Below are 12,410 nucleotides of genomic sequence, written 5' to 3' on the forward strand. Positions count from 1 at the left end.
TAGGTACCCTTTTTCTTTCTCCCCAAAAAGCACTTCTTGGGTTCAGCTAAGCCAGCTATTAATATCTTCCATCCCCTCTACACCTTCAATAATTTGCCGACATCTCTAACGTTCTTTCCACTCCTTTCAGTGTCTTTATTCTTTCTGAGTTCATGTATTTTAATTTATTCTCATTTTAGTGAAGTTTATTGCTGATAAATGCAGTTCAGTAATTGGCCTAGATAAATTTTAAAACTGTCTTGTGTTTCCATTGTCTCCTTTTTCTAAAGTAGACACCATGTTGACCTTTCTTACCCCATCCTGAGTTATATGGTATAGAATCAATTCAGATGTTAATTAGATTCTTAAATAAAGCTTTTCTTAATGACTTGATTTAATTTGATCTTTATCTGTTGTATTGCTTAGAATTTATTTTACTTACCTAGTATTCGAGTCACAGTTGTTGCTTGATATATGCAAATTCAACTTTAATATTTGAAAGGGCCATCTCATAATCCCTGATCTTGTGGTTGGAGCATACTGCCACCAGGTGGTGAGAGGGAGCTCTTGCCAGGCAGCTCAAGCAGAAAACTTAGGAGGGTGCTTTTGTCATATTTTATGTAATCCAAGTATCGTACCTAAATTAGAAATAGCCAGCTTTGAAAATGCCAGTAATGGTTGTATGACAGTAGACAAATCATAGGCTTTGGACTCAAATGGACTTGAGTTCAGATCCTGCTTCTTCAAGTTGCTACTCCATGGCCTTAGCCATAAGTTTTCTTAGTTTTACTGGACCAATAATAATGATTTCATACAACTGTATGAATTAAATGAGATCGTATATGGAAAACCCTAGCCTAGTGACTGGTATTTAAGCATTATTCAGCAAGTGTTAACCTAGTCTCTGTCACTGTGGTTGTTACACACATGGGCACGTGCATGAACACATTCTTTAAGAAAGGAAGCAGGAGCTCAAAGAAGAGGAAGTAGTTATACATTCTAACATTTGAGGAATCATTTAGTGTTTGTGCACACTTGCACATATTTTAAAAGGAGGAACAAAACCAAGGTGGAATTAGAAGCTTTTTCCTAGTAATTGACTTCTATTTATTCTGAGTCTTTGCCTAAAGTCAAGCGCCTCCGTTATAATTTGCTGTTAAACCTTAGAACTTACACAGTCCTCTGTAGGTAAACTCAGAAGTTCTTGTGACCCATGCACATCAGGAAACCAGGTTCTTGCCTGATACAGAGAAGTTAAAATGTATATTGCTTTATCAGCAGAGGAGTTGCTTTTCCTCTTCAGAGCTTTCTTTTTCCCAGGAGTTTGGTCTAACTAATATCTTCACACTTGTTAAGTTACTTAACCTCACAACATTCCTATGGAGGGAATTATTATTTTTATTTGTATTTTAAAGATGGGGAAACTGAGGCACGGGGTGATTTTTGTTGTTGTTGTTGTTGTTGTTGATGCTGCTGCCGCTGCTGCTTTTAGCCAGAGACACACAGCTTAGAGGAAGTTCTAAGATAATGCATGCAGTTGGGCTCTAAACTTTGTACTCTTAACCCATGTGTTACTGCTCATCATTTTTCTAGACTTTTTAATAGCATGCTGCTATATCATGTAATTAATTAGGCTTAGGTATCTCTTCAAAGGACTAGAAAGAAATAAACTAAAATCCAGGATTATGGGCAGTTTAAATTTTTCTCTTATTTTCCATATTTTGTTAAATGAGCATGTACATAATCGAAGACCTAAAGTTATTTAGGTTCATAGATGCTAAAGGTGAAATGGCCACTAGTGATTTGGTTCAGATCCCTCAAATGAATAAACTATAATCCAACATTAAATGATTTACTTAAAATTCAGTGCATCCTTTTCTTATAGCCCGTGTTTCTTTTCTCCTATTCCCTTTGCCCTTCACTCAGAATACTTATAAAACTAAGCAAGATATTTTCAGATATAGTGTATGAATTGGTTTCTTTGTAGAGAATAATTTGGATCTTTATTGTCTAAAAAAAGTTTTTTGAGAAAACCTAAAATACCCATTGTTAGAGTATCATTTTAATCTTTAAAAATGATGTAGAGGGTGAATATTTAATGACAGGAGAAGATATTCACAAATGTTATATTATTAAAACAATATTTCATTTAGTTACATGTTACTCCCTCTTCAGAATAGGGAAAACCAACAATTTCGACACTAATTTGAATTTTTTTGATAAGATATTTCTGGGCCACTAAAAATTAGTTTAGCCTATGGAAATTATAGTAATCTTCAGTTATCTTTACTTTTCAAAAAAAAAAAGCTTTTACTGAAAAAAGAAAATCTTATTTATCCAAGTGTATTTAAATCATAGGGCATTTACCTTGCAAATTAAAGTACTTCTACTTTCTGAAGTAAGTTTGAGTGTTTGGTAGCTAATAATGGGATTTTTTTCTACGGTATCTTTTCACTGTGATTTAAGTGAAGTGCATCTTTTAATATTATCCCAAAAATATTTTTTCTTTGAGGTACTGTTCCCTTTTTTTTTTTTTAATGTTTACTTTTTAAGGTACAGTTTCTAATGGTACCACCAAGTTTCTTGCATTATAACAAACCAGTTAATGTGTGGTGTCATGGAGGCTAACATTAGAAAAGTTGGAGAGAAGAGCTTGTCATACTTTCATTTTGTTATTTTCAGCTACTTTTGAAATGTGTTGTATTTTTTAGTCTCCGTTGCTGTGTGCTCAGTCACTCAGTCGTGTCCCACTCTTTGTGACTCCATGGATTGTAGCCTGCCAGGCTCTGTCCATAGGATTTCCTAGGCAAAAATAATGGAGAGGGTTGCCATTTCCTTCTCCATTTTCAGTCTCTAGTGTCTGAGGAAGACATGTTGATTTCAGATCTCTGAGTAGGAGGAGACTGCTTCCCTCATACCTGGGTTGAGTGATAAAAGAGCCCTGGTTGATTGTGACTTTTTCTTTGTTTTAAATCAATGCAGATCTCGTTATGTCTTGTGAAGTTTGAGTCTGTAACTCAATTGATTTCTGTTCCATACTAAAGTAGTCTTTAGAATATCCAAAATGAAATATGAATGCATGAATTATGTTTTATTTTAGACTATGTCTCTTTTTTTTTTCTTACAGATAGCACAACAATAGAAAAATTAAGAGCTATTTGTTTAGACCATGCCAAACTTGGAGACAGCAGCCTTAGTCCATCTCTTGACTCACTTTTCTTTGGTCCTTCAGCCTCACAAGTACTATACCTAACAGAGGTTTGTTTTACTTTTTGAATTTATCCCATGTTCTTTAAATTTGACCTTTTATATGATAGTGTGAAGAACATGGAAAACTTGTGAAGTATTTTTGAAAGAATTTAAAAATACAGGAAAATTTTAAACTAATGATGATGAGGCAAATAAGTTGTCTTTTTTAAATCTTTTAATACAGTTTTTCTTTTTTCCAGGTAGTCTATGCCTTGTTAATGCCTGCTGGTGCACTTCTGGCTGATGATTCCTCTGATTTTCAATTTCACTTCTTGAAAAGTGGTGGCCTCCCCCTTGTCTTGAGCATGCTAACCAGAAATAACTTCTTACCAAATGCAGATATGGAAACTCGAAGGGGTGCCTACCTCAATGCTCTTAAAATAGCCAAGCTGTTGCTAACTGCCATTGGCTATGGTCACGTTCGAGCCGTGGCAGAAGCTTGTCAGCCGGGTGTGGAAGGCGTGAATCCGATGGCATCGGTAATACAGACTTTTAAAAAATCTTTTTATAATAATAGATGGCAGTTTTTAAATTTAAACTTCTTAGCAACTCTTAAGTATAGAGTTCAGAGTTGATTCAAAGTGCTTTCAGTTCCTTTCCAGTAGTGCCTCATTTTATTGGTTTCCTTCTATTAAATTATATTTGTATTAAAATTACAAATGCTTTTCACTGACTGTACTCTGAGCGGAGAGTTCTTCCCAGCCCCCTTAAGTCCTGTTGACTTTCAGTTAATGTTTATCGACACGTAGTTGACTTACACTGTTAGGTTAGTTTCAGGTGTGCAGCATAGTGATTTGATGTTTTTATAGATCATACTTCATGTGGTTATAAAATATTGGCTATATCCCTGTGCTATACCTTACACCCTTATAACTCACTCACTCTGTACCTAGTAGTTTGTACCTCTTATCCCCTTCACCTTTTTTGCCCTTCTCCAACCAACCCCTTTCCACTCTGGTAACCACTAGTTTGTTTTCTGTATCTGTGGTTCTATTTCTGTTTAGCTATACTTGTTTGTTTTATCTTTCAGATCCCACATATACATAAAAATATACGGTATTTGTCTTTCTCTAACTTACTCTATTAGCATAATACCCTCATGATCGTCCCATGTAGTCACAAATGGCAAACATTCATTCTTTTTATGGCCGAACACCCCACGTCTTCTTTATCCATTCATCTGTTGATGGACACTTGGGTTGCTTCCTTCCGTATCTTGGTAATTGTGAATAATGCTATTATGAACATTGAGGTGCATGTGTCTGTCCAAATTAGGGTTTTCATTTTCTTCAAGTATATACCCAGGACTGGAATTGTTGAATCCCTGTTTGCAGATGACATGATACTATTTTTAGAAAACTTTAAAAGCCCCACCAAAAAAAAAATAGTAGAATAAGTGAATTCAGTAAAGTTGTGAGATACAAGATTGATATACAGAAATCTGTTGCATTTCTATATGCTAATAAGAAACTATCAGAGAAATCGAGAAAGGAATCACATGGGAAAAAAAAATATGTAGCAATAAATTTAACCGAGAAAATGAAAGACCTATACTCTGAAGATTATAAGACATTGATAAAAGGAAGTTGTAATACGATATGAAGAAATGGAAAGTTATGCTGTGTTCATGGATTGGAAGAATTAATATTGTTAAAATGTTCATACCCAAAGCAATCTACAGATTTAATGCAATTGCTATCAAAATACTTGTGACGTTCTTCACAGAACTAGAACAAATAATCCTAAAATTGGTATGGAACCACTAGAAACCCCAGATAGTCTTTCAGTTATTTTATTTATTTTGGCCTTGCTGAGCAGCTTGTGGGATCTTAGTTTCCCAACCAGAGAATGAACCCGGACTCTCAACAGTGAAAAGGCAAAGTCCTGACCACTGGACACCAGGGAAGTCGCTCTTTCAATTATTTTCAACCTATGAAACACTCCATATGAATCTCTTACTACCTCATATAGACACAGGTGGTAATAAAAAAGATGTACAGTTGACCACGTACAACACAGGTTTGAACTGCTCGAGTCTGCTTATACATGGATTGTTCGATAAGCACTGCAGTACTACACCATCCTAAATTGATTGGAACCACAGATACCCAGGGCCAACTGTAAAGCTATGTGCAGATTTTCAACTGCATGGAATGTCTGTCTTAACACCCATGCTGTTCAGGGGTCACCTGTAACTGATTTACCTTGTTGCCAGCCTCTCTCCCTACCTTAACAGGCTTAACCTCCAATTCTGATCTCATTTTCGTCTTGATGGCATTCTTAATCCATTTTAGCAAAGGTTCTCAAGACATGCCAGAATTCAATGTCTGTTTATGAGAAGTTAAAATTATGCATTTGAGTTCTTTTACATGCCTCATAAGTGATGGTTTTCTAAGTTAACAATAGAAGACATAAGGTTCAGGAATACAAATTTTCTGTTTTAGGAATGGCTTAGGTCTTAGGGAGATTAGAATATTGATTATATATGTGATGTTATAATAATCACATGTAATTGAGATAATAACATAATAGGTGTGATAATGATACTTATGATTATGTTTAAAAGAAAGAACCTTCTCAAAAATAATTGCCATTTACAAATGATATTATATAGTATTTAGGATTTGCTTCAAAATAATCCTGGGGTAGGAAGAGGATGGAAAGTGAGAGGGAGTGGTTAGCTAAGATAATTTTGGTCCTTTTGTTCATAATTGTTAAAGCAGCACAGTGGATAATACTGTTCTCTTCATTGTCATATATGTTAGAAATTTTCATTTAAAAAGCTAATGAAAAAAAGTGGCCTAAGTCTTAAATTGTTCTGTATTAAAAGTAGCATACTTACTAGGATTTTTAAACAGTGGTGTTCTTCTTAAGATAAAAACATTTTTATTGTAATCCCTGACACAGGAGCTTATTAATGAGGTAAACAAAATATAAATGTTTCCCTCTTTCACTTTTCTCTTTTATTCGGAGAATGTGCTACTGTGGATACAAAGGTACATAATAGCTTCTAATCTCAAGGAGCTCACAGTCATCAGGACACTAAAGGCAAAATTAGTAAAACAGACTTGTCTTAAATACTGTTGTAGAAATACTTGGAGCATAAAGAGGAGGTAGAACTTGTAAAACAGTCAGAATTGCCTGGCTAGTGACTTGAACATTTTTTCTTTATGAACTTAAGTGTGACGCTCTGGTGCCTTTTATACATTAATGCTTCTATTCTATTACTGATATTCCTTAGTTTTTCTCCTTTTCTAAGAAGAATTTGATGACCAGGTGAATGGGGAGCAGGGTCTGCGTAGGAGCACGCATGTGGAGTACTTTACTGAGTTTCTAGATAGAATTGGAATGAGTCAGTGGGTTGATCACTCATTCACCTCTCTAAGTTATGCTGAATGCAGTTGTAGAGACACAAGTCAGATTGATCTAAAAGGGATTTGCAGAGGGATACGTGGCCCTCCACTGCACAAGGGAAAGAGAAAGCCCACGTTGTTGGTAATGCAAAGAACTCTTTGTGTAAGCCACATAGGTTCTACAGTATATTTACAGAGGGCATGTCATCCTGGGGGAGTGGGGATGAATGAGGGGCAAATGATTGAGTCTGGGTATGTACATAGTATTAAAATGTTTGACTTTTTTCAGGTCAACCAAGTGACTCATGATCAAGCAGTGGTGCTACAAAGTGCCCTTCAGAGCATTCCCAATCCATCGTCTGAATGCATGCTTAGAAATGTGTCAATTCGTCTTGCTCAGCAAATATCTGATGAGGTTAGTGTTAAACTTGTAAGGCTCTCAAATTCCGGAAGGTTCATTTCTTTCATTTTTGACCCTCTGTTAATGTAGAAATAACCCTTATCACATTTTGGGGCTTCCTTTTCCTAGACCCACCCACTCAAATCACCAAGTTAGTCTAGATAAAGTTCCCTTAACATGAATTGTGTCTAATGTTAATATTGGTACTTTTTGGTTTTAATCGCCTTTATGTACAATAAGGGGCTTCCCAGGTGGCTCAGTGGTAAAAAAAAAAATAATAATAAAGAAATCCACCTGCAAATGCAAGAGATGTAAGAGATGTGGGTTTGATCCCGAGGCTGGGAAGATCCCCTGGAGGAGGAAATGGCAACCCACTCCAGTGTTCTTGTCTGGGAAATCCCACGGATAGAGGAGCCTGGTTGGCTACAGTCCATGGGGTCCCAAAGAGTTGGCCACAACTGAGCAACTGAACACACATAATTCATGATATACAATGAATAGCAGCACCCTTTTAAAGTACAATCTAACAAATACATGTTTGTGTCTCACCTCCACTGTAGTCAAGACACAAAACATCTCTGTCCCTCTCTCTATATGCCCCTTTGCAGTCACTTCTTCCTCTGGCCTCAGATAACCACTGATCTTTTCTTACTGTATAGTAGTTTGCACTTTCTAGAATTTTACACAAGTGGAATCTTACAGTTTGTGTTCTTTTATGTCTAGCTTCTTTCACTCAGAGTAATGGCTTTGAGCATTATCTGAGTGGTGTGGATCATTAGTCCGTTCCTTTTTATTGCTGAGTATTATATCCCATTATGAATATTCCACATGGTGTTTATCCACATACTTGGCGAAGGACATTTGGATTGTGTCTCTTTCTTAGCTCTGAATAAAGCTCCTGTGAACATTCTGTACAAGTGATTGCGTGGACCTAAGTTTTTATTTCTCCTGGGTGAAAAACTAGGAGTGGAATGGTTAGGTCACGTCTGTAGTCTTTTTCAGATTCTTCTGGAAGTAGTGTAGAGCCAGGTAATAATAGCAGACTTCATGGTATTGCTGTTAAACGAAATAATGGGACAAAGGCAATGTGGGAACCTAAAGTCAGTGGTGCTGCTTCATAGCCATTTCTGTTTCCTCTACAGAGAAGCATTTTTGCTTTTCTAGGGATTATTTCGTTCCAATGCTTTATCAACTGTTCTAATTACTCATTGTCTTGCAGGCTTCAAGATATATGCCTGATATTTGTGTAATTAGAGCTATCCAAAAAATCATCTGGGCATCAGGATGTGGGGCATTACAGCTAGTATTTAGCCCAAATGAAGAAATCACTAAAATTTATGAGAAGGTAAGAATTACCACAGAAATGTAATACTTTAAAGTAAATGCTGTTTAATTGTACATGAGGTTGAATTATTATATCTGCCATCTTTAAAAGTAAAACCAGTTGCATTTTAATGGTTGAAAATAAACTGATAGCTATAGTTAAGGTGAGGATATAGTAAAATTTTACTTTGAAAATAAAGTACTTCGAATTTGTGCCACAAGGCTTTTTCTTAAACTATCTTTTTGTACTTCTCACTATGGTCAGATATGATTGTTTCATACTGAATTTGCTTTCTCCTATTCTCTTTATTCTTCTTTCATTATCTTTATGTCTTGTGTAAATTTTAGTTTAGGTGACTGTCAGTTGGGATACCATGGCATTAAGTATTTTTGATTCTTTTAAAGCAGTCAAGAATATCAGCCAGTTAGGTATCATCCTTGATCTCCCATTAGATTAATCAAGTTATTTAAAGAAGAGAGCCTGACTCTGACTTTCTGTTATATATACCTGCCCTTGATAACCACTGCCACATATATAGAAGGGGAAATTAAATTGTAGGAGCTTCCCTTTTATGGTCAACATAACCCTGATTTGCCTGGGATATGTTTTGACGTCCTATAGTATGTCTGGTGTGGTGGTGTTTATTCATTTAGCAAATATTTGAATGCCTATTCTTTTGCCAGCATGTATTAGAAATACTGCTTATTGATAAATTCAGGTTAGAATTTATTAGCTACCTACTGAAGCATATTTTAGTTTAGAAAACCTTCGAATCCTTCCTGAACAGTGGTCTGAGACCACTACTTTTGAATAAAATAGCACTTTAGGCAGGCTGCATGATGGAACTAGTCAGTTGAGTGGTCTGGTTGCAGTGCCAGAATGATTCTTGAGAACAGTTGTTGGTGCAGAAGTACACAACGCAGAAGGTCTCCAGGAGCCTGAAGGGCAAAGAAGCAGGTAGTATGCTCAGTGTACTCCTGCGGCCCTCCTTGGGATGTAGCAGAAGAATAGAATTAGACTTCATCCTCTTATTTATAGCCATTTCTGTACTATTCCAAAAGGGTCTTAGGAGTTGTAGGTAAAGAGGCTGAGGCCAGGTGGTTTAAGTGAGTAGGTATGTATTAAGCATTAACTTGAACTTGTTTGAGATTTTTCTTAAATGCATCTCTAGGTAATTTGTCCCTGACTATAATTTTACAGACCAATGCAGGCAATGAGCCAGATTTGGAGGATGAACAGGTTTGCTGTGAAGCAATGGAAGTGATGACATTATGTTTTGCCTTGATTCCAACAGCCTTAGATACTCTTAGTAAAGAAAAGGCTTGGCAGACATTCATTATTGATTTACTATTGCACTGTCACAGCAAGTAAGTATCTTTTTAATTGTAAGAGATTTGATCTTAATTTTTAAAGCAGAAATGAATTAATTTATGTTGGCAGAATTTATCCCGGAAATCAAATGTTTATTGTCTCTATAGCACATTAATATTGAGGAAATTTTTATTAAACTGTGTTTTTGCTTAGATCTGAATTTGTTCGGTTTTGTCTACACAATGTCAACATTATTCTCAAAAGTAAAATTACTTTTTCTATAATTTCAGAATTTAATTTCACCTAAGAGGTATGTATTTTAGTCCATTTTAAAAATGTGGTTTACAGGATTTAAGTAAATACGACATTGGCTTCCTTTCTTGCATACCTAGAAGGCAAGTGTTTTTTTAGTGAAGTTGTTAAGTCAGTACGAAATTCACAAGGTGTGGTTATGGTAAGAACTTTAACATTATACACCAAGAATAAAGACCAATTATAAAGTCCTAGCTTTTCATTTTAAGAGCATTTAATCAATGACATTGACTGTGCTTTGGGCTTCTTTTTGTGCAAGTCAATGAAATTTGTAGAAAATGTCAGTTTTCCATCCTCTTATGTCAGTCTAATCTTGACCTTCATAAGGTAACTTTTTAAACTTGAGCTCTAATCAGTATTACTGTCATATGTAACTTAGCTACTAGGGATATAGCAGCAAATAAAACAGGCAAAATGCCAGCCTTCTTGGAGTCTGTACTAAAAGGGAGGTGAGGAGTGTGGAGGGAAGACATGGGAAAATATATGGTATGTTATAATAATAAATGCTATTGAGAGAAAGCAGGAATTAGGGATAAAGGGCGGGGGTGCGGTCAATGGAGTTCAGTTTTATGTAGGATAGTCAGAGAAGGCTTCCCTGAGAAGGAGACCTTTTAAACAGAGCTCTGAAAAGAGTGACATAGTGATCTATGGAGGAAGTGTGTTGGATTTTTGGGTGGGATTTTTTTGTGTTTTGTTTTTCATTTTGAATTGTATTTTTTTTATTTTCTTTGGCTTTATTGAGATGTCAACATAACTGTAAGTTTAAGGTGTACAAAGTATTGGTTTGATACACTCGTATCTTGCAATATGGTTACCACCATAGCCTTAGGTTAGCTAACACCTCCATCATATCTTATTTAAAATTTTGTTTTATGTGAAAAATATATTTTGGTTATGTGGCCAAATATATATTTTTTTAATGTTTGCTTTTTAATTAAGGTATAGCTGCTTTTCAGTGTTTTCAGATGTATAGCAAAGTGATTGAGTTATATACATATATTTTTTCAGATTCTTTTCCATCATAGGTTATTACAAGCTACTGGATATAGTTTCCTGTGCTATATAGTAGGTCCTTTATATATATATATTTAGTAGTCTGTTAATCCCAAATTCCATGTTTATCCCTCCCCCTCCTGCCTTGGGGGAAGTGTGCTTTAAGCAGAAAGAAACAACAGATGCAAATATCCCAAGGCAGGAACAATATGGAGGAGACGAGGATTACTGGAACAGCAGAGGCAGGGGAGTCATAGGAGGTGAGGCCAGAGAGGCAACAAGCAGCCTGTGAGGATTTTATAGATCATTGTAAAGACATTAACTTTTACCTGCGATGGGTATCCATTGGAGGGTTTGTTTTCCATTTGGGTTGGTTGGGTTGTTTTGTTTTATTTTGTTTTTGGCCAGTCCGCTGGGCGTGTGGGATCTTAGTTCCCTGACTAGAGATTAAAACCTGTGCCCCCGGCATTGGGAGCACAGAGTCTTAACACCTGGACCGTGAGGGAAGGCCCCTATTGAAGGGTTTTGAGCAGAGGAATGATGTGCCCTGGGTTAACATTTAAGTTTATTCTGGTTGCTTTGTTGAGAATAAGTTACAGAGTGGCAGGAAATGCACTTGGACTACTTCATTAGTCCAAATAAAAGATGAGAGACTCTGGAAGTACAGCAATAGTAGATGTGAGAAATAATCAGATTGAATAAATTGTGAGGATACAGACAACCAGATTTTATTTTAAAATCCTATTAAAGACATGTTTCTTTTGATGAGTTACTGAAGTCTACATGTGTGAGGGAGGGTTCATTAGGAACTGGCAAGCATCAACTCTTTATAGACCCTCATGCTCTTTGGGCTGCATACCTAACTTCAAAAAAGATAAATAAACTGGGACAGTATGAATGACACTTACTTTGTAAAAGTTAAAGACCCTCTACCCCCAAAACTAAGTACTCTGGGTGTTAATTTATTTGAGTTTCACCAGACTCAACCAACAAAGCTTCTAAAGGTCCCTCTGGTTTATAGGACCATGTACGAGTTCAGAAACCTTAAAAATATCCAGGAGGGAGGTTAGTACACAGAATGTATACTTTCAGCTTCTTATATTGAATTAAAAAACTGGTTCTAAGCTGTCTATCAGCTAGCACATTGACAGAAACAGTTATTCACAAAATGTAGTTGGTAATGTCTGAAATGCACAAGTGTTTTGTCAGGAGATACTTTTTGAGCATCTTCCTTATGTCAGAAGTTGCTTTAAGTGCCAGGAACTCATGTAACAAAGAAGCAAAGCCCTGCCCTTGAAAGAGCTTACTATCTAATGGAGACAGACCTCCATCTTGTAAACCAACAGTACTTAAACATCTGGTAACTAGTTCTTAGCACTTGTTACATGCCAGACATGATTCTTCATTCTGGAGGCACAGAAGTAAACTAAATGGATGATGTCTTTGCCCTCTTAAAGCATTTATTCTAGTGATAGCTGTATAGGATACA

At 36.1% G+C, this 12,410-nt stretch overlaps 1 protein-coding gene across 5 annotated transcripts in view; it reads left to right on the forward strand.

The window, feature by feature from the left end:
- USP9X (ubiquitin specific peptidase 9 X-linked) overlaps nt 1-12,410 on the forward strand; it is a 116,931-nt gene that overhangs the window by 74,067 nt on the left and 30,454 nt on the right. For all 5 annotated transcript variants that reach the window (XM_027533634.1, XM_027533637.1, XM_027533638.1 and 2 more), the window contains exons 22-26: nt 3,107-3,237; nt 3,429-3,707; nt 6,871-6,996; nt 8,201-8,326; nt 9,506-9,672. In XM_027533634.1, coding sequence (XP_027389435.1) covers nt 3,107-3,237; nt 3,429-3,707; nt 6,871-6,996; nt 8,201-8,326; nt 9,506-9,672 — 829 coding nt within the window. The remainder of the gene's footprint in view (nt 1-3,106; nt 3,238-3,428; nt 3,708-6,870; nt 6,997-8,200; nt 8,327-9,505; nt 9,673-12,410) is intronic.

Source organism: Bos indicus x Bos taurus, chromosome X (assembly GCF_003369695.1).
Source record: "Bos indicus x Bos taurus breed Angus x Brahman F1 hybrid chromosome X, Bos_hybrid_MaternalHap_v2.0, whole genome shotgun sequence".
NCBI classification, from domain to species: domain Eukaryota; kingdom Metazoa; phylum Chordata; class Mammalia; order Artiodactyla; family Bovidae; genus Bos; species Bos indicus x Bos taurus.